Raw genomic sequence first — 24,324 nt, 5'->3', positions numbered from 1 at the left:
TTTTCCCCCCTTTCTCTTCCTGAGACAGGGCCTCACTGTGTTGCAGCCCTGGCTGTCCTGGAACTTACTACCCACTACCCAGAGGGCCTCTTCATCCCATGTGCTAGGATTTCAGGCGTGCACCACCACACCTTGCTCACAGTGTAAACTCAGCTGGCCTTGACAGGAACCTCAGAGAGAGCAGGACTGGGCTTAAATTCCTATACCTCAGGGCTGAGGAGCACTTGCCTGACGTGTGGGAGGCACCGGAGTCAATTAAAAATTATATATGGGCTCGTGTGCGCAGACACATTCATTCCCTGCATACCTTGTCCGCAGCACTTCCCCTTGGGCAAATCGCCAGGATGCTTGATCATGTCTGCCTTATCACCCCTAACTCCACCCCGTCCTCCATACTTGAGGCTCCCGCAGGCTTTTGGAAAGGGTATGCATCCAGTGGGCTAGGCCTGAAGGAGCTCTGGCAACCTGTAGCTGTCGGGGCGGAAGTGCACGCCAGCACCGTCACCCGATCCCTTGCCTTCTTGCTAGGGGTGGGGGTGTCTTAGGTCTCTGGGTGACCTTAGGAGAGGAAACTCAGTTTCCCTTCCTGAAAAAGGAAGTAGCAAGGATGTAGTGTGAGCTCGGGAGCAGGGAAACTTGTCTAGCACGTGTGGGGGAGGCTCCAGGTCAATCTCCTGTATTCCATAAAAAACGAAACTAAGCCATTTGCAAGTGGAGACCGTCTACGTGCTAGGGGATTCCACACTGCAGATCCACCAGGCCGAATGCTGGACCGGCACACTGCAGAAGAGTGTGCGCCTACTTGTAGGCAGAATAATCTAATGACTGCTTGAATGAAAAGAAGTAGTTAAAAACCTCATGCCTCCGCGGGTGGTGGTTTGGCCCTACACTTGGGAGGCAGAGGCAGGTGGCGCTCTGTGAGTTTGAAGCCAACCTGGTCTACAGGTCTACAGGCCAGTCAGGGCTTCACAGTTAAGACCTTGTCTCAAAACCAAACCTTCCCTTATATAAGTACTATTAACTTATCATTTAGACAGTGTCAGGGGATGTGTGTATGTGTGTAGACAGAGGACGGATTCACAGGGGCAAGAGGTCATGGCCAGTGAAGGGAAGCGGGCCCATGAAGGTGCCTGAGGCTCAGCTGGTTTCCGCTGATTAAATAGTAAAAGAAAACATTTTTTTTAAATTTTTTCCCCCTTTTCAAACTTTCCAGCACAATAGATGATTCTATCTGATGAACTCGTTTGGCTTTGTGTCAATAAATAGTTAAAATTTTCAGTTAGGTAGAGAGTAATGTCCCAGTCACCAGTGTGCACTCAGATTCTTAGTGTAGCAACGAGATAGAGGTCAGTGGGTGTCAACCTTCCCCTAGCAATCACCGACAGCAGACGAAAATAAAATTGGAAGTCCTGCTTATAGTCGTGTGTGTGTGTGTGTGTGTGTGTGTGTGTGTGTGTGTGGTGGCATATGTCTTTAATACCGGCACTCAGGAGGCAGAGGCAGGTAGATCTCTATTTGAGGGCAGCTTGGTCTACCATAGTAAGTTTCAAGCCAGCCAGTGTTACACGGATACTATGTCTAAAAGTGAAAAAAAAATTTTTTTTTGGATATATGGTCCTGCTCTGTAACCCAGTTTGGCTTGGAATGCACTGTTTAGCTTAGGTTGGTCTCAAACTCAGGACTCTTCCCCTGCTTTGGCCACAAAAGTGCTAGAATTATATGCATTTTTATATCCTTTTTAAAAAGACAGTGTCTGTCTGTTCTCTCTCTCTCTCTCTCTGCCCCTCTTCCTCCCTCTCACCCTCCCCCAAGACAGGACTTCTCTGTGTAGCCCTTGCTCTCCTGGAATCCACTCTTTAGATCAGGCTGGCCTTGAACTGAGAGATCCACCAGCCTCTGCCTCCCAATCGCTAGGGCTAAAGTTTCGGAATCACGCCTGGCGATTGTTGGGTTTGATCCCAGGGCCTCTTGCTTGTCAGGTAATCCCCATTCAGCTACAGCCTCAGGAAACAAAACAGTTAGTTTCTAAGAGAGAGAGACAGAATGCCCGAGGGCATCAGAGGACTTCCCTGTAGAACACCCACACTACAATTTTTTTCTTGGGCTTTCTCAGCCCCCAGCAGGCTGGGTTTTTTTCCCCCTCAGGGATCTGCAGTTGCCTTCACAATTCTGTTCTCATAACTGAACAGCAAGAGCGTTATCCTCTGGGCCTGATTCATAGGCGCAGAAGCAGAGGCTGGAGGCTGGGATTCAAATCTAAATCAGTGTGCAAGGAAGACACAGAGGAAGCACTTCATTGCAGGGCAGAGAGCGAGAGAGAGAGGTGCTGGCTCTCTCTCTTTCTCTCTCTCTCTCTCTCTCTCTCTCTCTCTCTCATACACACACACACACACACACACACACACTCCAAAACCAAACAACTAAATAAACAAAAATAAAATAAAGCCAAATCACTACATACATAGTAAATAAATAAAATGCAACTAAAAACCAAGAACTTTGCCAGGTGGTGGTGGTACACACTACCTTTAATCCTAGTCACCAGGAGGCAAAGGCAGGCAGAGCTCTCTTGAGTTGGAGAGCTGGTCTACAGGGCAAGTTCCAGGACAGCCTGGGCCACCCAGAGAAAGTGTCTCAAAAACAAAAACAAAAACAAAAACAAAAATAAGCAAACAAAAACCCTCCCCCCCCCCCAAAAAAAAACCCAAAAAGAAAAATATAAGAATTTTGGAATTTCAGGGCATGTAGCTCAGTAATAGAGCGTTGGTTATTTTTGTTTGTACTTTTTGGGGAGGGGGGTGGTTAACAAAAATAGTGCCTCTGATAAATCTCATTTGCCATGATACTGCCATTTTGCAAAGGTTTCTGTGCTTTTTGTCTTTATCTTTATTTATCTTTTTTTTTTTTTTTTTGGTTTTTCGAGACAGGGTTTCTCTGTGTAGCCCTGGCTGACCTGGAACTTACTTTGTAGACCAGTTTGGCCTCGAACTCAGAAATCCGCCTGCCTCTGCCTCCGGAGTGCTGGGATTAAAGGTGTGCGCCACCATCGATACCTGGATATTTGTACTTTTTAAAAAAGAAACCACATTTTTAGTGTGTGTGTGTGTGTGTGTGTGTGTGTAGGTCAGGAGACAACCTGTGTAGTGGGAGTTTTTTTTGGCTGTTCCACTTTGTGCTCCCAGCTGGTTGCAGGCACTTACCTGCCCAGGAGCTATCTTGGATCTGCAGATGAAAGAACACTCTACAGGATGTGGCAGCCCTACACGGAACCTATCCCTAGGAGAAAGGGCTCCAGTGTGTCTTCTCTGTGCCCAGCTATCTGCATTGGTCCTGTCCAGACTAGTGCGATTCATTGTTCTAATCCCTCCCTCCCTCCTGGGCCCCGTGCTGCTGTCCCCCTACCCCACTCTCCACCTTGGAACTCCCTGCCTCCAGCAGACACCCGCTTCCATCTTGTCAGCTCTCCCAGGTAACCCTTCGCAAACACATGTCTCATCGGCCCCTCTACAACACCACTCAGTGTAGCTAGCGACTGGATCCATAGCCTCTGGGCAGCCCAGGGCCTAGGTTCCCATCTCCCTCCACCTATTCCTTCTTAGTCCTCCCTAAGGTCCTAGCCCCTGGTTACCTGCTCATTCTTTGACTGGGCCCTCCTCTGGAGTTTGCCGGAAGTTCAGGGCCTCGGGGATATAGGAAGTAAAGAAGCTCTACCGTGTTCCTTGCTTAGGTCCCTTTAGAGTCTGCTTGGCTCTTAGGATAGCATTGAAAACCAGGTAAAGGGCTGGAGAGATGGCTCAGCGGTTAAGAGCACCAATTGCTCTTTCAGAGGTCATGAGTTCAGTTCCCAGCAACCACATGGTGGCTCACAACCATCTGTAATGGGATCTGATGCCCTTTTCTGGTGTGTCTGAAGACAGCAATGATGTACTCATATACATAAAATAAATAAATAAATAAATCTTTAGAAAAAAAGAAGACAGCCAGATTAAAAAAAAACAAACAACAAAAAACAAAACAGGTAAAGCGTTTCATGGTAACCCCAGCCCATCCTGCACCCTCCGTAAGCTGGTCTCCGTTTTCAGGTTAGGTTTTCACAATCCTGGGTTGAGTCAGCTTTAAGAGTCATTCACTTCCTCCCTGGCTGAATCTTGGAGGATCTGGTTTCCACGTCACCTTTTCTGGAAGACTCTTGCCTCTCTAGACTGATATATTCCTATTCTCTTTCTAGTCTAACAGCCAACTTCTGGCTTCAGATAAGATCCTAGCTTTATTGATTTGACTCAGAGTTCTTCTGTGTTGCTCAGGCCATCCTCAAACTCAATACATCTGCCCCCAAGCCTTCCAAATGCAGGGATCTTGTGTGCACCTCCACACCCAGTTCCATAGCTCTCCCCCACCCAAGAAAATGTTTCTCTGTGGCCCCCTGGCTGTCCTAGAGCTTGTTCTGTAGACCAGGCTGGCCTCAAACTAGGAGGTCTGCCCGCCCCTGTCTCCTGAGTGCTGGGGTTAAAGGCGAGCACCACCATCCCTCGGCCCATAGCTCACTCTTGAACTCATCTCTGACTGGCGACAAAGACAGGTGTGTCCCTCTTTTTCAGGGTGCAACTCTCCTTTCCTGGAAGAAATGCAGCAGTCTGAACCCGCTTAGTGTCTGCTACGGAGCGAGCCAGAACCTTTAGCTGCTCTGGCTACAATCACGAGCTCTGGAAGGGTTGTTTTGGCAGAAGGATGTGGACGACTAGGAAAGTTCCAGACATGGCCCGGTCTCTGGCGCCCTCTAGAGGACAAAGTTTCCTCTTTATTCTGTGCTCTGGCGCCATTGTTTTTTCTTTTCTTTTCTTTCTTTTTTCTTTTCTTTCTTTTTTCTTTTCTTTCTTTTCTTTTCTTTTCTTTTCTTTTCTTTTCTTTTCTTTTCTTTCTTTTCTTTTCTCTTTTCTTTTCTTTTCTTTTCTTTTCTCTTTTCTTTCTTCTCTTCTCTTCTCTTCTCTCTTCTCTTCTCTCTTGTCTCATCTCTTCTCTCCTCTTCTTTTTTTTCTTTTTTGTTTTTTCGAGACAGGGTTTCTCTGTGTAATCCTGGCTTTTCCTTTTTCCTTTTTCCTTCTCTCTCCTCTCTCCTCTCTCCTCTCTCCTCTCTCTCTCCCTCTCCCCTCCCTCTCCCCTCCCCCTCCCCTCCCCCTCCCCTCCCCTTCCCCTCCCCTCCCCTCCCCCTCCCCATAGTTCTGGGTTAGTTTTACTTCCCAACACATGTCCAGTCTCCAGAACATTAAAAGGAACTGTACCAAAGCTCAATTAAAACAAAATTTACAACAAAATATGGAACACTTAAATTTATGTCATCCTTGTGCAGGGACCACACTAGACTTCTCTGTGTTTGTTCCAATTTCGGAATATGTGCTGCCAAGGGGAGTGAGCACCTCTTTCTTTTTAAAATTTATTTATTTTTTCAAGATTAGAATTTCTTTGTGGAGCTCTGACTGTCCTGAAACTCACTTTGTGGACCAGATTGGCCTCAAACTCAGAGATCCACCTGCTTCTGCCTCCCAAGTGCTGGGCTTAAAGGTGTGCAACCACCATAGCCCAGCCAGTGAACCGCTCTGCCCATTCTTTTAGTTTTTTGTTGGTTTCTTCTTCTTCTTCTTCTTCTTCTTCTTCTTCTTCTTCTTCTTCTTCTTCTTCTTCTTCTCTTCTTTTTTTGAGACAGGGTTTCTCTGTGTAGCCCTGGCTGTCCTGGAACTCACTCTGTAGACCAGGCTGGAACTTAGAAATTCTCTTGCCTCTGCCTCCTAAGTGCTGGAATTAAAGGCGTGCACCACCATGCCCGGCGTCCATTCTTTTAATACGGTGCTCTCATACTGGGCAAACTTTTTATAAACTAAGCTACTTTTCTTTTTTAAATATTTATTTATTTATTTATTTATTTATTTATTTATTACAAGTACACTGTAGCTGTTTTCAGACACACCAGAAGAGGGCATCAGATCTCATTACAGATGGTTGTGAGCTACCATGTGGTTGTTGGGACTTGAACTCAGGACCTCTGGAAGAGCAGTCAGTGCTCTTAACCTCTGAGCCACCTCTCCAGCCCCTAAGCTACTTTTCTTAAGTCTGCCCATACTGGCGACTCCCTGAAATTGTTTAGTGACAGCAATAGTGGTTTCACTTGAATGGAGGTGTGTGTGTGTGGGGTGTGTGTGTGTGTGTGTGTGTGTGTGTGTGTGTGAGAACAGGCCTCTGCAGGGTGGTGGCCACGCCTTTCAAGCTCAGTGCTCCAGAGGCAGAGAGGCAGCTCCAGAGGCTGGCCTCTGACTTTGAGGCCAGGGTTCTTTACAAAGTGAGTTCCAGGGACAGCTAGGACTAAACAAAGAAACAAACCAACAAAAACCCTACCTTGAAATAAAATAAAGCTGGGGTTTCATATAGCCATAGCCCAGGCTGTCTAGTCTAAACTTACTATGTAGTGGAGAATGACCTTGAACTCCCGGTTGTAGGCATGTGACTCTCGTCTCTGAGTCAGACTCTGACTGTAGAGCATTGTCTGGCCTGGGACTCACTCTGTAGACCAGTCTGACCTCATTTCCCCTGCTTTCCAATGGTGGGATTTCTGTGTAGTGATGGCCTGAGTTTTCTAGGCAGTTCAGGCTATGCTCAAACTTGTATTCCTCTTGTCTCTGCCTCATGGGTGCAGGCTACAGACACCCTGTTCAGTGATCTCTAGAAGACAGTCTCACTCCCATACAAGGCTTTTGGACAACCACATCTTATAACTTCTCCCATCGAGGTACTGTGTGCGTCTCCCTGGGCTTCCTGCCTATCACCCACCTCTCGATGACAGGCACCCACCCTCATGCTTTGGCACTGCAGCCCCTGCTGACACGTGCATGCCTGCCTGTTCTTCCTGGCCCCACCGGGCCCCTGAACCCAGACAAACCATTTGGCTGCAGGTGGTCTTCAGCTCCCTCTGACCTCACCCCCATAGTTGAGATCCCACGGCTGCCTTGAGCCAACAGCCCCGTGCTGGGCTAGCCTGGTTTTTCTCATAGAGCCTTGGGCATACTTTTCCTAAGATAGGCAGTGTCCAGAAGACAGGACCTGGAATGGGGGCCGCAGGAAACCAGGTCTGGCTTTTTTCCTCTTCTCCCAGATGGGGACCCCTGAGGAGAGGGCCTAACTCTCCTCCCTCTGCTTCAGGTGGAGGGCTCTCTGAGGACTGACCCAGAATTGTTTTTCCAGTCCTTCCACCTCTTCCACCTTTCTGTTACTTTCTGGAAACTTCTATGTACATCTCCATCTACACAGCTTTCTCTATAGCCTGGGTCTCAGGAACCTCTGTGGCCTTCTGCAGGCTACCTCTGGCTCTGGTCTTAGAGATAAGCCAGACACTTGGCATGTAGTACTGGCCTTTCCTCTGGGACTATGAGGCCCAGAATTCACACCTGGAACTCCACCTCTGACCTCACAAGGGCTGCCTCAGAACTCAGTCTCCATGGTGCTACTGGTAAGAACAGAGATGCTATTTTGGGCAGTGTGTATGGACTTGGCTTAAGTGGCATGGGCCAAACCCCTGCCCTACTGACCTCTCCCCTGGAGAAGCACAACAGAACTCACAGCCACCCTGGGGAGGGCCCAGAGGCAGGCTCAAGTGAGGACTCGGAGACCGCAGAGCTACAGTTCAGTTGCAGCTTGAGTCTGCCTCCCTGATAGAGAAACGGAATCAAGACCAGCTGTGAGACGGAGGCTGAAAGACACAGAGCACTTCAGAGAGTGAGCGGGGCTGCGGGTAGTCTGGGACAGGGGAGCCTCCTTGGGGCAAGCCCAGCAGGGGGTGTTTGGGAAAGAAAGTTCACCAGGAGTTGGAGTATGACTCTCTGTCCTGGTTCAGCCCTGTGTGGCCGTGTGACACGGACAGATTGGCTGTCACTTGGATGTGGCAGGATCATAGCTGCTGAGTGGAGCAGAGGGTGGGAGGGTGCATTGGGCTGCACCGTGGAGGGAGGAGAGGAGAGCAAACAGACTGGGCAGAAGTGAGGCAGGTCAGAGATGGGTCTGCTGATGGCATCTTCCTCAGGCACTTTAAGGTTAGGGATATAAATTGATGCTTCATCCAGAGAAAATCGGGTAGCGCCTGTCTGGGGGCAACTGTCAGGAGTTACCCTGGCAGTCTAAGAGGAGGATGGACTAGAGGGTAAGTTTCAGAGAGGTGGGAGAGTCAACTTTAGCACAACGTTAGTTATCCAAAGCTAAGTAGATGGCAGACTTGGGGAGGCCAAGAGGGCTTTTGAGGAGCCCCGGTCTTGAGGTCCAGGTTTCTGGGGTAGCATGAGTAGAGGGGGGGGGTAGGACACTTTCACATTGCTTGAGGCATTCTCACCTTCCTCCCTCTTCCCTCCTCCCTCCAGCTTGCCTGGGTTTGGGATAGCGCTGTCCTGATTGCTTCTCTCCAAGTTCTGAATCTCTCACTCAGCCCTAGGTGGTTCCTCTCCAGTACCACAGAGTCTAAAACTCAGAAAACAATGGCCGATATCAGGTTAAGGGACGCTCTGAAGATCTGGATTGAGGATACAGGGCTGGTGAGCAGGCTCTGTCTGCCCCGTGTAAATGGCAACTAGCTGACCCAAATCCATCGCCTTTGACTCTTGGTGATGACAGAGTCTGCACTAGTCAGGGTCCTGATCTCTTTACCTCCTCAAGCCTCCGCTCCAAGTCTTGCTCTCCCGGCTCTCCAGCCGTGCGCTGTCCTCAGTTGCTTTCTGTACACATGCTCAGACTCCCTCAACAGTTCTTCCCTTTTCCCGGAGCTCTCTCCCTATATTTACCCACATGGCTACTCCTTCAGCCTTTCCATTCATTTCCAAAGAGGCCCCTCAGTCAGGCTTCCCGAGACAACTGTACTTCCGGTCCCACTCCCTGTGCAGTGGCAGCTGATGCATTCCTAGTGCCCTTCTAGACCTCTGTAGTCCTCACTGCCCTCTCAGGCAAGCATGCCTATCCAACTCATTGCTGAGTGCCACGAGAATACAGATGCTCGCCCTTTGTGCCCTCTCACTGGACCCAGCGGCTCCCTCTGCATTGGCAACCTTGCTCTTTCAGCCATGTCTCCCTTCTTGGCTTTAGACCTACTTCATAAGACCAGCAACTCGACGCCGGGTGAAAATTACCATCTCCGCACTGCACCTCCAGCCTCTCTCGTCTTCCTGTGGGTCTCAGCTCAGACAGGGGTCCCCTTCTCCTCGGCTCCAGCCAGAAGTCAAGGGTAACGTCCTTAATGTTCCCTCTCCGCCATGGCTCTCATCTAGGCACTAATACCTTAAATACCTAGGCTTTGTGTCTCCCCACCCCTCTTTCCCCAAGGCCCACCTAGCCACACCTGTCCTGTTCCTCTTCATCCCCGAGACCCAGCACCTTCCCCAGACGCCAGCACTGTACCACCTAACGAACACCGGTGTCTAAAACTCATTTTTTCATCTGTCTATCCATCAAACAAAGCTTTTATTGAACAAAAGTTTATCAAGTGTCAGACTCCTTAGGAAGGCTTTGGCGTCAATCTGGTTAGGATAGAGAAATAGATTGCCCAGTTCTTGGTAGGTTATTCAACCAGTGATCGCGCACATCTGTGGGCCTGGCACTGAGGGTCCTGGGGAGGTGAGACCCTGTCTCTCCTTTTCTCCTCCTCATTGCTCCTTCACCCACTCACTTCCAAGCACCTCTCTGCTGGCCTGGTTGTAGAAGCCCGGTGCGTTTGCTGACCCCCTCCCCCACCTTCTGAAGAACCTGGTTTTTGTTTTCAGGCTTCTGTGCTGTTTATAGAGCCCAGCATCAGATTTTGCCAAACCTCATGGGCAGAGTTCCCCCACTGTTCCTAACCCCAAGCTCTGCAGAGAGACAGACACAGTTGAGCTCTGATTCCCATCTACCCCAGACCCTGCCTCCTCCCCAAAACAGATTGCACTTTCAGTTCCCTGCCTACCCCCTTTGCAAAGTGGCCACATTGGTACACCCCTCCTGCCTGTTCAGTCTGGGACAGAAGGAAGAAGAGGCCTAGATGGGTCATCTTACCTTCCATGTCCCTATAGCTCTTGGGTGTCTTCATCCCTGCTCTCTCTACTGCCCCGGGCAGGAGAAGGTACTCGGGGAGAGGCACCTGGGTTACCCATTAACTCAGCCATGAGTTGAAGGGCAGATGGGCAGGAGGCAGACTTGAATCTCCTTTCTGTTTGTTAGCTTGGTCTGCTGCTTCAGGTCCACCCACAACTCCACAATGGCCCCCAGGTCTGTGCTGGAGACCATACAATCAGTGCTACAGAAGAATATGGTGCGAGAGTTTCTGGCAGAGTTCCTGAGTACCTATGTCATGATGGTGAGTGGCTGGGTGGCCTTGGGAGGCTGGGGGGCAACAGAGGCAGTCCTTTAGCCCCTCCCCACTGTTGACCCTAGGGTCATATCATTCCTTCCCCTGCCTCTGCGGTGGGAGCTGGGGAAGAAGAGAGGCCTTCCTCATCAAGTCTTTTTGGGATAGAGTGGAGTCAGAGGCTGGTGGACGGGTGGGAAGGAAAAACCAGTACTGAGGAGACTGAGGAGCAAGGCATCATGGTTCCTACCTGCAGTGTCAGCCCTTGGGAGACCTAAGGCAGGAAGGTTGAAGCCAATTTGAGGCTAGCCTGCTGTGCATAGCAAGTTCTAGGCTAGTCAGGGTTCTACTGCGAGGAACTGTCTTAAAACAAAACAAAACAAAATACAGTGACTCAACCAACCAACCAAAAAGGAAACAATGCAAGACCTGGGCTTGATGATGCCCGCCCGTGAGGCTGAGGCAGGGAAGGCCGTTGAGAGTTTGGGTGCTTTGTCTTCCTGCTCAATCTCAAGTTCAAGACCAGTGTTGTGCTACATGAGAGGTGGGGAGACCTTTGAGAATTGATCTGGGAGAAATGGGTCGTCTGTCAAATGGGGATGAAGGGAAGGCTAGGTAGCTTAGCAGGTAAAGATGCTCGGTGAGCAACTCTGATCACCAAGGTCAGTCCGTGGAGCTAAGGTAAATCTGGAAGGAGAACACTCCCCTCCATAAAGCTGTTCTCTGACCTCCACACTCGCCTCCACAGGGATATGTGCACCCCACTCCCATCATACACACATGTGCTTTTTAAGAAGTAGTTTGGTGTTTAGAAGGTAGCTGTGGAGAGGAGCTGTTGTTACTGGGGAGGTTGGAGACTGGGAGATGATGGAGCCAGGGATGGACAAGAAGACAGACACTCCAGGAACTGTAGATGCATCAGGGAGACTTTCAAGCCACTGATGAGGGGAGGCTCTGAGGGTCCATTCTGGAGCGCGGTGTACAGGCTCAGAGATGAAGCTGATGTGGATACAGATGCTGTGCCAGTGGAGGGATCCAAGAAGTAGTTAAACAGGGGGCGCCATTGCTCAAGGGAGGCTTGGGCTGGAACGAAGGAGGTAAAGTTCACTATGAGGGTGGTTATAAAAATTGTTCAGAATTAGTGACGTGAGAGGGACTCTGGACATCTGGGCTTTTGTCCTAACCCTGACTGTCAACAGCTGACTGGAGCAAGTCTCTCCCTGGGTCTGAGCCTGACTTCCCAGTTTCCTAGTGTGTGGAATCCCAGTGTCTGGGGTTGGGAGTTGGGTCTGAGTTCTGGCTCAGCTGTATAATGTTCCATGGACATTGTAACAGTTCCAAGTTAGATCCTTTGTTGGTAAATGTGAACAATAGCATCAGGCCGAAAGACTAATGTGAATGGAGTCATGTGTCGGCACCCAGCGTGTATTGCACACATGTATGGTTGGTTCCTTGTTAATTATTATTAAATTTTTAAAAAGATTTTATTTTTAATTTTACAAACGTGTGTGGGTGTTTGTAATGCTAGTGCAGGTGTCTTTGGAGGCCAGAAGAGGGGGTTGGATCTCTTGATCTCATGTGAGCTGTCCCCTGTGGGTCCTGGGAATTGAACCTGGGTCCTCCGGAAGAGCAGCCAGTGTTCTTAAGCTCTGAGACATATCTCCAGCCTGGTTTTGTTTTATTTGTCTATTTGTATTTGTCTATTTGTCTATTTGTCTATCTATCTATCTATCTATCTATCTATCTATCTATTTATCTGAGACAGAGTTTCACTGTATAGCTCTGGCTATCTGGAACTTGCTTTGTAGACCAGGCTGGCCTCAAACTCACAGAGACCCACCTGCCTCTGCCTCCTAAGTGCTGGGATCAAAAGGCGTGCACCACTAACAAACACCTGGTTGTTGTTTTGTTTTGTTTTGTTTTAATTAAGATAATTTAAAAAACTTGTGTGTGTGCACATGTGTACCTGTGTGCGTGCATGTGTGTGTGTGTACGTGTGCACTGTGCACATACATGTCACTGGGGTCATTATTTTGACAGGTACCCCAGCTATTCTCTCCTCTCTGCATCCCTCACCTCCATCCTTAGCTTCTTGGCTCCTGAGCTACAGGGAGGACAGCCCGATCCCTCTCAACTCAGAGCAAAGTAACTCATTTATGACAAGACATTCCAGTCCTGTGAGGGCTGTTAAACCTTGGAATGTAGGAGGCTAGAGCGTGCCACTCCGAAGATGGGGAGGAAGCGGGAACTGTGCACACGGCGTGACACTGCCTACGGTGCCTTCTTAATGTTCTTTTCTGAAGGTGCTGGGGATCAAACCAGAGTCTCACGCGTGTGCAGCGTGTGCCCCATTACTGCATCTCCAGCCACACAGCCAGAGTCTCACGAGTGTGCAGCCCGTGCCCCATCACTGCATCTCCAGCCACACCCCTAGTCTCTCCTTTTGGTTGTTTTAATTATTTTTTTTTCTTTGTGTGGGCACAAGTTTATTATTACAGTGTGAGTTGGAAGGCCAGAAGACAGCTCATAGGAGTGGGTTCTGTCCTTCCTCTATGTGGGTCTGGGGGAATGAACTCCAGTTGCCAGGACTGGCAACAAGTGCCAGTCTGCTAAGTCTTCTCACCAGGTTCTCGCTCTGTCTCTCTCTCTCTCTCTGTCTCTCTCTCTCTCTCTCTGTTCTCTCTCTGTCTCTCTCTGTCTCTCTTTCTTTCTTTCTTTCCTTTTTCTTTTTTTCTCTTTTCTTTTCTTTCTTTCTTTCTTTCTTTCTTTCTTTCTTTTTTTTTTTTTTTTTTTTGAGACAGGGTTTCTCTGTGTAATAACCTGTCCTGGACTCACTTTGTAGACTAGGTCTGCCCTGTAACTCACAGAGATCTGCCTGTCTCTCTGTCTCCTTAGTGCTGGGATTAAAGGTATGTGCTATCACACCCAACACTTCCTTCTTTCTTTCTTTCTTTCTTTCTTTCTCTCTCTCTCTCTCTCTCTCTCTCTCTCTCTCTCTCTCTCTCTCTCTCTCTCTCCTCCTCCTCCTCCTCCTCCTCCTCCTTCTCCTTTGGTTTTTCAAGACAGGGTTTCTCCCTGGCTGTCCTGGAACTCACTCTGTAGACCAGGCTGGCCTCAAACTCAGAAATCTGCCTGCCTTTGCCTCCCAAGTGCTGGGATTAAAGGCATGCGCCACCACTGCCTGGCTCATTTCTTTCTTTCCTTTAAAATTTTTGTCTGTCTGTCTGTCTAAAACAGGAAATTTCTATGTAGCCTCAATTAGCTTCAACTTTGAACTCCTTCTGTCCCAGCCTCTTCAGTGACAGGATTAAGGGTGTGTGCCTCCATGCTAGGTTTCCTTTCTTTTATTTTGGGATGTTATTGAGCACCTACTGCATACCAAGCACTACCATGCTAAGCCTCTTACACACAGCACCTTTCCAAATCTTTACAGTGGCCTGTAAAATAGGTTACTAAATTATTAATAATTTAAGCAGGGTCTCTATGTAGCCTTGGCTGTCCTGAAACTCACTTTGTAGACTAAGCTGCCTTGAACTCACAGAGGTCCACCTGCCTCTGCCTCCTGCATGCTGGGCTTAAGGGTGTGTGCCATCACACCTGGCTTGAGATGGGTACTAGTATCACCCCCATTTTACAGATGGGGAAATGATGGGTTCTATGAGACCAGATCACCTGCCCAAGCCTAAATCGGGCCAGGCCAATCTGCCTTGCCCGTCCTTCATGCCTTTGCTCTATTCCTCGGCTTCGAGATGGCAGACTTGCTAAGATCCTGGCTGGTTAGCTCTCCTCCAGCTTGGGTAAGGAGACTTGCTTTCGGTCCCTGGGTGGTTCCAGATCATCTGGCCTCCAGGTTCCATCTGTAGAATGGGAGCAGTAGCCTTAGCTCTGATCTTTCTCTGGGAGGGTTTAGAAGCAATGCCTGTAAAAAGAGCTCAGTGAGGCTGGACGTCTGTGGGACACGTGCTGTTGTTATTTTCAGTTTCCAGTTCTGTGCCAAGAAGTGTGGGGGCTTTTGTGGTTGTAGGAAGCTCAGTAAATCACTAGGGTAAAGGTTCTGCCAAAAAAGCTACTGTGACCTTGGGCCCTATACACTGCAGCTGGACGAGGCCCGTTGTTCTCCGAGCTGTTTTCCTGGCTGTTACTGGGACTTTGGTGGGCTGGGCTACATTTGCTGACCAGGGAGAGGAAGGTCTGGAGCCACCAAGGACCCTGGAGACCTGACTGCAAATGTGAGCCACAGGGCAAGGATTGCAAACTCGGATGCTTTGGCCCCAGTCTGTATAAGAGTGTCGCTGCATCTAGTCCCACTGTCAGTTGACATGGAGAGTGGAGCGAAAGCCAGTGTTCCCAGATAGTCTCATTTTTCAAGAGGAGCTGAAACTTCCAAAATTACCTATCCCAACACAACCCAAGTGGTGGATGGGTCAGCGCAGCATGCAATGCCACTTGGAAGACCTGGCACAGGACCACATCGTGTGAAGCCTGGCCACACGTTCATCACCATTAACAAATGCCTTTGAAGCCAGGTATGGTGGCACATACATGTAATCCCAGAACTCCAGAAGCTAAGGCAGGAGGACTTGGGTCAATGGCTTTGACTTTAGTGGGATGGAAGTTGGACCTTCTGTCTAAAGCCCCTTCATGCTTTCCCAGGCCTGTCACTTCCTATACCTCCGGGCCTGTCAGCCTGGCCTGGCTTCCTTCCACACCTGTCAGTTCCTGTCTGTTCAGGCTGCATTTTCTCCTGGACTGCAAGCCAGGTCATCTCTGGGCTCCGTTGCGCCTGTCCTGGGCTCCTGCAGGGCCTAGAGAGCCCTGCTCAAATGCCTTCTTCTGCCTTCAAGGCCTTTTCCTTCCTTTCCCCCTAAGGTTTGCTTGTTATTGATTTTTAAGTGTGTGTGCGCACGTGCGTGCGTGACATGCATGCACACCAGTGTGTATATGCTTGTGAGTTCAGGTGTCCATAGAAGCCAGAGGCGTCAGACTTCCATGAAGATGAAGGTGTAGTGTGTGAGTTCTTAGCCATGAGCCTCTCTCCAGCCTTTTTTTTTTTTTTTTTTTTTAATTTTGGATAAGGTCTCACCATGACATCCAGGTTAAACTCAAATGTGGGATCCCATGCATGTGCTACCATACCTGGATGGCTTGCTTGTTTTATCCCATTTTTCACACATGTGTGCGCATGCATGTGGAGGTCCAAGATCAATGTTGAGACTCATCGCCCTTCCATCTTCCTCATTCAGACAGGGTCTCTCAACCAAACCTACAGCTTGCCGATGTGGCTAGTCTTTCTGGCCAGATCACTCTAGGGATACTCCCTGTCTTTGCTTTCTGAGGTTGGCATTACTGGTGGGCCAACACACCCTTCAACCTTTAAGTGGGTTTCTGCCACAGACAATCTGGGTCCCTGGTCTGTGAAGAACGGGATTTCTTAGGCAGATGGACAAAGATTCCGGATGAAAATGACAGACAGATCACACGAGAAATGTGTTGAATCTGAATGTATTGTTTTGGTTGAGCTTCAGACTTATATAACAACGAATTATCAGAGGATACAAATCACAAAAAGACAAGATACACTGAAATTCACCAGTTACAGCAGAAAGGAATTTACAGGGACTAGTTAAATGTTTACATTAGGGATAACAAGCCCTGCCTAGGATCAGCCTAATGCCAGGCAAGAATTTCACACTTTAAGGTTAAAAGCATCAGGGGGTTGTTAACTCTTGACAGGCCTTAAGAGTAATGTGCTATCACAGAGCTCTAAATTCTTAGGTCTAATAAAACTTATCTTGTCTGGAGAGTTTCCCCTTATCAGGGTAGTATATCAACTTATACTTGACATGGAAGTAGCCTGTAGTAAAAGATTTCTATCTCAGTGAGGCTTTTAGTCTCTATCTGTAAACAGCTGAGTAAAATGGCAAGTGCTTAATTGTTTACTGAATGGGTTAAGCTCCTTGCTGCTATCTGGAATCTAAGAACACTGGAAAAAGGCTTTAGCTATGTTAGAATACAATCTTAAAAGGCATTTACTATAAGGTAATACTATATAGAGTGCACGTGGATCTATACACTAGACTAATGTGGGAATGGAAAAATTAATTTTATGGTTTATATAGATTAGGGAAAAAATGCCAGGCCTCCGGGAAGGGAGTTTCCTTGAAACTCTTTGCTTCATGAACCAGCTTCCCAGCTTTCGCTTTGTCAAGCTGACTCCACCAGAGTCCCTGGCAGGTTTCGGTGGATTTGAACTCAGATCCTCACACTTTCCTGGTACGTGTTTTAACTGCTGAGCCATCTCCACTGTATTTATAGCCTGGCCCCTGGTTGGCCTGGAATATACTATGTGGAACACAATGCCTTGGACTCAGCATAGACTCCTCTGCCTCTGGAGTGCTGGGATCACAGGCATGCATCACCACACTAGGCCTGGCTCTTCCCAACTGGGCCCCGCCCCTGTGAGCTGTTTGAGCTCCTGCTCACCAGAGAAAATTATCATGGGGGCTCCCTGCAGCTGCTCGCTTTCCTACCTGTTACCTGTACATGTACCCGTCTCCCTCAGCTAGAGCAGATGCCCTCCCTCCAGTTACCCACACCTACTCACTCTGGCACTTCATCTGTTTCACTCTCTTCACTCTCTTTAATCTCTGTCTCTCTCTGTCTCTCTCTGTCTCTCCCTCTCCCTCCCTCCCTCCCTCCCTCCCTCCCTCCCCCCTCTCAGCTTATTAGCCTACCAAAGTCTCTCTACCCCAAACTACACAAGATGGACTCAAACACGCCAGCAGTCTATACAAGTTCCTTCCGATTTCTTTTATCTGGTGGGGCTGTGTTCACTGGCAGAGCAGTTTCTTTTGTGAACGAGGGCCTGGGTTCCACCCTTAGTACCTCAGACAAGAAGAATTCAACACCATGTCCCTCCACATTATCTTTGTTGGGCACCGCAGTGGTGTGTGCCTGCAGGGGATGGAGAAGTTGAGCTTAGGCGTTTGAAGCTATTCTGGGCAATATAGTGAGACCTTGTGTCTAAAACCCAAAATGAAACAAGAAAGAAAATTCATCTTTTTCTTACTACTATTTGCCTCTCAATCTCTGGGACTCAGCCACTGTCCCCGGGGGCCTGAACCACATAGCACTCAATCCCAGTGACTTTTGGAGTGTCACACCCAAAGGAATGCTAGTTAGACCTTTATACACGTGAGTCAGGCTGCCAAGTAGAGTTGACCTTGCTCTTCTTGGAATGCCAGCTCATCCTGGTGTTTAAGATGTTTTTCTGTTTCTTTCTCTGTTTCTTTGTCTCTTTTCTTTTTTTCTCTTGCCTCCCCTCCCCTCCCCTCCCCTCCCCTCTCCTCGTCTTTTCTTTTTTCTCTTTTCCTTTCCTTTCCTTTCCTTTCCTTTCCTTTCCTTTCCTTTCCTTTCCTTTCCTTTCCTTTCCTTTCCTTTCCTTTCCTTTCCTTTCCTTTCCTTTCCTTTCCTTTCCTTTGTAACATGGTTTCTCAGTGTAGCCGGGGTGTCCTGGAACTCATTCTGTAGATCAGGCTAATCTTGAACTCAGAGATCCACCTGCCTCTGCCTCCTGAGTGCTGGGATTAAAGGGGTGTGTCACCCCCACCCTCTACCTCCCTGCCCAGCTGTGTTCATGACATTCTTTCATTTTGATATATGCTCCAGCTAGATTCTGACTCCCACGAGTCCCACACAGGTTCAGTTCTGTACTACCCCCCCTCCCCCTTTGGCAGCCTCATCCCCGGATGGAGTTGGTTCTAGCTCTCATAGCCACACTTCCTTCTTCTTTTTTTCTTTCTATCACAAACAAAGCTGTACAAGGGAAATACACTGAATCAGAAATGTAATTTAATATTTTGTAGTAGCCATATTAAAAAAAAAGGTAAAAGGAACAGGTGGAACCATTTTGAATCACTGTTGTATTTAAACCGTATGTCAAAAACTTTGTGTCAACATGTTGCCAATGGTAAACTGCTAAAGTGGTCCTCTTCTGATTGTAAGTTTGTGAAATCAGGAGCCACCTTCCAGCAGAGCCAGCCACACCTGGCCAGTGCCTGCCATGCTAGAGGACACATCTCTACACTCCGATTTCCAGTAGCTTGACCATTAGGGACCTATTCACAGCACATGTACAAAACACACTGGTACTAGGAGGGAAGTACTGACTGAGTGTAAGTATTTTTTTTCACATGCTATTTATCTTAGTGTGTGTTTATGGGTCTCTGTACATTTATGTGTGAGCACTTGTGTGCCGTATCACACCTGTGGTAGTCAGAAATGACTTTTTTTTTTTTTTTTTTTTTTGAGACAGGGTTTTTCTGTGTAGCCTTGGCTGTCCTGGAACTCACTTTGTAGACCAGGCTGGCCTCGAACTCAGAAATCCGCCTGCCTCTGCCTCCCAAGTGCTGGGATCAAAGGCGTGTGCCACCACCGCCCAGCAGAAGATGACTTTTTGAAGTTGGCTTTCGCCTTCCATTATGTAGGTTCTGGGATCAGACTCAGGTGGTCTGGCTCCGTGGGGAACACCTTCTCCTGTTGAGCCATCTCTCTGGTCCCTTAAATGTTTTATGATATAGGACCAGTTGTTCCAGGCAGAGGGTTAGCCTTCCTAAGAACACAAAGGACATTCCTACTGGCAAGGACAGACATAGATGGCTTCCTAGATTCATGTTTGACTCAGCGTGTCTCATGTCATGTGACCTTGAATAGGTCATTACGTTTTTTTCTAAGCTTCAGGTAACCCATCTGTGGAATAGGGCAAATAATGATTCTTTCACTTGGACTTTTAGAAACTCCTTAGGTAAGCCCGTAGTGCGAGATGCTGGGGGTTGGGGGTTCACAGCACAGCTGCTGGCCCTCCCTTGAAGCCCTGCTCCCACTCCTCACTTCAGGTGGCTCTGGACTGTCAAACTCTAGCCTTGGGGTGTGTAGTCCTCTACCTGGATCCTTTTTATCGCTGTCACGTGGCTCTCCCTGACTCTGATCTGAGAGGCGTCTCTAGGGGGCCAAGGAGAACAGTTTATATATATAGAGAGAAGGCAAGACAGGGTCTTTATGCATGGCGTTGGGAGGCCCAGGGATGTGAGCACGGGGGCAGGGTGGTGGAGGATACTGGGCAGGCCACTCCCTAAGAAGCCCTCCCTCGTAGGTGTTTGGCCTTGGTTCCGTGGCTCACATGGTTTTAGGAGAAAACTCTGGCAGCTATCTCGGTGTCAACTTGGGTTTTGGATTCGGAGTGACCATGGGAGTCCATGTAGCAGGCGGCATCTCTGGTGAGTGAGCCCATATTGGCCTGACAGGCAAGGCCACATCTTCCCTGAGGTTGTTTCTGCCTCCTTCAGCCCCTTCCCTGGCACAGCTAAGAGAGTCACCTTTAGGTGACTCAAGAGGGAGGAGGACTTTGGTGACACCCTGGCCTCTGCCCATGTCTTCCCAGATTCTTCACGGACCCTTTGACTCATCGTCTTTACTAGCTGGGTTATCTTCGGCAAAAGATTAAGCTTCTCTTCCCGCACTTGTCATATGGTAGAAATGGAGATGGAGACGCTGTGTGCGGTCTTTTCACAGAGAACATCCCATAAACTCCTATTCACGGTTGACATTGCTGTCATTCTGTTACTTGTTTCTTTACTTTTATCCCTCACCGCACCCACAGGGGCCCACATGAATGCCGCAGTGACTTTCACCAATTGTGCACTAGGCCGAATGACCTGGAAGAAGTTCCCTGTATATGTGCTGGGTCAGTTCCTGGGCTCCTTCTCAGCTGCAGCTACCACCTACTTAATTTTCTATGGTGAGCAGTCTTCCTGGATTGTCTACCTCCAGCCTCTTTTACTGAAGCATGGCTGGATTCCATCTTGGTATCCTGTTCTGGAAGAAAAAGAAAAAAAAAAAAAAAGCAAGCAACCAACCAACCCCCCCCCCCCAAATCCCCAACCCTAGTAGAGTAAAGCCCTTGAACTATTCCCAGCCATATGTTACAACCTCCTTTTGGGACCCCAGTGGGGATTAGCTCAATCTTTGTCTCCACAGGTGCCATTAACCACTTTGCAGGCGGAGACCTGTTGGTGACAGGTTCCAAGGCCACTGCAAACATTTTTGCCACCTATCTTCCTGAATACATGACACTGTGGCGGGGCTTCCTGGATGAGGTCAGTGGCCAGGGAATTCCCACCTCAAGTCCCGCATGAGAAAGAGAGCAGAAGAATTCTGCATGGGATCGTACCAAGACACATCTCTGCCACTGCAGATCTGGGGTCCTGCTGAGTGACTGGGACTTGTCCCCAGTGGGCTGCTCTGGCATTTACTCCCCAGGCATTCGTGACTGGGATGCTGCAGCTGTGTCTCTTCGCCATCACCGACAAGAAGAACAGTCCAGCACTTCAAGGGACCGAGCCCCTCGTGATAGGCATCCTTGTTACCGTCCTTGGGGTGTCGCTAGGCATGAACTCCGGATATGCAATCAACCCATCCCGTGACCTGCCTCCCCGGTTGTTCACTTTCATTGCTGGCTGGGGCAAACAAGTGTTCAGGTACAACCCCTGCCGGACCCCACTCCCGTCAGCTTTTTGGGGTCCCCGTCTGCAGAGGAGTGAACTGTTGGGGTGCACAGAAGTCTTATGAAGTCTCCACGTGGTCTGGGAGGAGGAGGGGCCCCAAAGATCTTCAGTTGCAGATCCTGATATTGGACCGTCAACTGTGTCCCCGATCAGGCTAAGGACAAGAGTCCCTTAGGGTAAATGGTCTCCCTCTGTTGGTCTGAGCTGGATACAAGAGGTATCCCGGGCATCGGTAACCTCAGCAGGCCTCCTTCTTTTTGTCTGCAGAGCCGGAAACAACTGGTGGTGGGTGCCGGTGGTGGCACCACTTCTGGGCGCCTACCTAGGTGGTATTGTATACCTGGGTTTAATTCACCCCAGCATACCACAGGATCCTCAGAGACTGGAGAATTTTACAGCAAGAGACCAGAAGGTAACTGCATCATACAAGAATGCAGCTTCTGCAAACATAAGTGGCTCTGTGCCTCTAGAGCACTTCTAAGTAGAGCTTCTCTTTGACCACAACCGTACTGCAATAAAGCACACCACCTATCAGCGGTCCCCCACTCCTTGGGATCTCCTGCAGCTGAACTCCCTCCTAGGTTTTTCTGGGAGCTTCTGAGTTATTCCAGCCTGGTACTTGTCGTGGAGAGCAGGCTGGCCTTGAACTTGTGATCTTCTTGCCTCTTTCTCCTGAGTGCTGGGGATACAGGCATTTACTACCCTGCTTGGCATATTCCAGGGTGATTCTGGGCTCTTTTCTGAGGACTAGAGCATAGGGTCAGAAGACTCCAGCTCTTTCCAGTTCTAGGAGGTGGGGTGTCAAGGGGGAATGTCTACTTTGGGGGCTCAGGGTGAGTGATATAAAGGGCTTTCGTGCATCAGTATGTGTGTTGGGGGAACAGTGAGAAAAAGACCGGAGGTAGCTGATGGGAGATCAGATTTGGGGGTCTTTGACGGTTTTCTGGATAGGAGTACAGGATCTCCTGGCTTCTCCCTTCCTCTAGTTTTGAGCCAGAGAAGGTAAGGCTAAGAGTTTACATCAGAATTCCTCAACTTTTTTTTTTTTTTTTTGTTAATGACTTCCTCAGTGGCCTTGTAGTTCTCCACCCCTGTTTTTCTTAAAATTATGTAGCCCAGGCTAGCCTTGACTGGAACTCTTATATAACTAAGTTTAGCCATGAACTCTGGATTGTCTGGCCTCCACCTCCTGAGTTCTGGGATTACAGGTGCGCACCACCATTCCCAGTTTATATGTGGTGCTGGGATCAAACCCAAGGCCTTGTGTATGCTAGGTAATATCCATAACTAACTTAAATCCCAGCTCCCCAGTTTTTTCTTTTCTTGTCTTTTCTCTTTCTTTCTCTCTTTCTTTCTTTCTTTCTTTCTTTCTTTCTTTCTTTCTTTCTTTCTTTCTTTCTTTCTTCTTTCTTTCCTTCCTTCCTTCCTTCCTTCCTTCCTTCCTTCCTTCCTTTCTTTTTTTTTTTCTTTTTTTGGTTTTTCAAGACAGGGTTTCTCGGTGTAGCCCTGGCTGTCCTGGAACTCACTTTGTAGACTAGGCTGGCCTCGAACTCAGAAATCCGCCTGCCTCTGCCTCCCAAGTGCTGGGATTAAAGGCGTGCGCCACCACTGCCCGGCCCAAATTTTTTCTTAATTAAAAATTTTAATACCACATATGTACTGTGTGTCTTCCATCTGTGATAAGTATGTGTGTGTGTGTACATATGTGTATATTTCTCCTTTTCCTTTTCTTCCTTTTTTCCCCTTCTGCTTTTTTTTCCTCTTTTGACAGGCTCTCACCATTACTCTGGCTGACCTGGAACTCTGCTATGTAGGTCAGGCTAGCCTGAAACTCACATAGATACATCCACCTCTGCCTTATGAGTGCTGGGATTAAAGGCCTGCACCACCATACTTGGCTGAAAAGTGCTTGAAACCCATTTCCAGAATCATTTTTTTGTATTGCTTGGTATGGGGTGAAAGCTTTTAAGGGTTGGCTTCTAATTTCTTCCTTCCAGTCACTAGGAGGAACTGATTCCAGAGGTGGGAAGGAGGAAGCAAGCAGGCAAATCTTTCAAACAGGGTAAGGGACAGGAAAAAGCCTCCTGAGCTGGAGGGAAGGTTCGGAGGACCAGCTGTTGGTGGCGTCAGTCTGGATTCAGAAGACAGCATCCCTCTGTCCTTCTGTTACTGTCTCCAGCTGCTGAGCCCTTACTGTGTGCAGGCCCTGGGAATGCATGATGCAAGAGGCTGGGCCTTTGCATCTGGGGGCTGCAGTGCCTGCACGTGTGTATGTACGTGTGTGTCTGTGTGTGCATGTATGCCTATGTGTGCTTGTGTGCACATGTGTGCACGTGTACATTCGTGTGTGTTTGTGTGTGTATGTGTGTGTGTTGCTGGGTGGGGAATGAGCTAAGCAAGAGGGAGAGGCATTGCCCCAAGGGTTCTAGGATCAGCGAAAAGATCACAGATATTCTTGCCAGTCAGGTCAGAGATCAATTTTCAGAAGTGCAGACAGAGCAATGTGGTGTCTAGCAAGTGTCCTTTACTAGAATTGAGAGCCACACGATAGCCTGAGTTTATTGATTCTTTCCCCCTATCCATGTAGGTGTCCTAACCTGCTGAGCCATCACACTGGAAATAAGTTTTTTGTTTGTTGTTTTGAGATTCGGTCTCTTTCTGTATCCAAGGCTAGCCTCTAACTGTTAACCCTCCTGCTGGGATCCCAGGCCTGATTGGCTCCTTGCAGTTTCTGGTCTCAGTGTCAGGTCACAAGAGCCTTGACCCCATCCACAGATCAGTTGTCTCTATTCTCAGTTGATACTGGCTGAAAGTCTACACCAGGGCAGACACCACTGAGCTTAAAAGGGCTAGAGACACAAGGACATCCTCGGCCTCCTGTAGTTTATATTCCTGTACAATTCATGGTGTGTGAGACATGATGCTAAGGCAGTGGGAAGATGCAGGGATGACACAGTGAGCCATGTGGATCCTGAGGGAAGAGCCTGGCAGGCTGAAGGTGAAGCCAGTGCATAGCCCATGACTGGGAGGCTGGAGGAGTCACTGGGCTGCAGTGCAAAGATGGTGAAGGGCAGGAGGGGATGAGGTCAGAGAAGTTAGGCCGGGGAGCCTGAGGCCAGGCCCAGGGGATTGTAGAGGACAAGTGTGGAAGAGAGGTTAGGGCATCTCTGGAGGAGAAAGCCAGGTTTCGGTGCAGGAAGGAAGGAAGCAGCCAGTATGGGTGGGGTGGGAGTCACAGCACCTATGGGGCCTTGGGCTTTCAGCTTTGTTCATTATACATTCCTTTCCCATTATTCTTCCTGACCCAGTACACACTGGCTGTGGGCCCCACCTGGCTTTGGGCCTTGTTTTCCCATCTAGACAATGAGATTTGGATCTGTTGGTGTTCCGTGGCCTCCCAGATGACTTTTCCAGACC

The 24,324-nt window shown here is 48.8% G+C and overlaps 1 protein-coding gene and 1 non-coding gene across 14 annotated transcripts; one reads left to right on the top strand and one right to left on the bottom strand.

The window, feature by feature from the left end:
• Positions 1–5,307: 5,307 nt before the first annotated feature.
• Positions 5,308–5,414, bottom strand: Gm25637. The gene has a single exon (XR_003955452.1). It is a non-coding gene; the product is annotated as a U6 spliceosomal RNA (small nuclear RNA).
• Positions 5,415–7,396: 1,982 nt separating this feature from the next.
• Positions 7,397–22,560, top strand: Aqp7 (aquaporin 7). 13 transcript variants are annotated; one of them, XM_006537559.4, is made up of 8 exons: positions 7,429–7,495; positions 9,112–9,250; positions 10,219–10,354; positions 19,497–19,620; positions 20,004–20,141; positions 20,381–20,499; positions 20,663–20,880; positions 21,153–21,441. In XM_006537559.4, exons 3-8 carry the CDS (start codon positions 10,256–10,258, stop codon positions 21,403–21,405), a joined length of 951 nt encoding a protein of 316 aa, XP_006537622.2. In that variant the 5' UTR covers positions 7,429–7,495; positions 9,112–9,250; positions 10,219–10,255; the 3' UTR covers positions 21,406–21,441. The 13 variants fall into 13 exon arrangements, with proteins under 13 accessions (XP_017175414.1, XP_006537624.4, XP_006537622.2 ...); XM_006537560.4 differs by having other exon boundaries at positions 7,477–7,495; positions 21,175–21,452; XM_030253101.1 differs by having other exon boundaries at positions 7,477–7,761; positions 19,785–20,141.
• The last annotated feature ends 1,764 nt before the right edge of the window (positions 22,561–24,324 follow it).

This window comes from Mus musculus, chromosome 4 (genome assembly GCF_000001635.26).
Source record: "Mus musculus strain C57BL/6J chromosome 4, GRCm38.p6 C57BL/6J".
In the NCBI taxonomy this organism is placed as follows: domain Eukaryota; kingdom Metazoa; phylum Chordata; class Mammalia; order Rodentia; family Muridae; genus Mus; species Mus musculus.
The sequence above is the reverse complement of the archived record's forward strand: the minus strand, read 5'-3'. Positions and strand labels throughout refer to the sequence as shown.

What these genes read in the sequence shown, in the direction of transcription:
- Aqp7 (NM_001378638.1), top strand. Translation starts at nt 10,256, where the DNA reads ATGGCCCCCAGGTCTGTGCTGGAGACCATACAATCAGTGCTACAGAAG. An exon ending in CACCTACTTAATTTTCTATG is followed by an intron (nt 20,142 to 20,380) that starts GTGAGCAGTCTT and finishes TTGTCTCCACAG; the next exon opens with GTGCCATTAACCACTTTGCA. An exon ending in TGGGGCAAACAAGTGTTCAG is followed by an intron (nt 20,881 to 21,152) that starts GTACAACCCCTG and finishes TAACCTCAGCAG; the next exon opens with GCCTCCTTCTTTTTGTCTGC.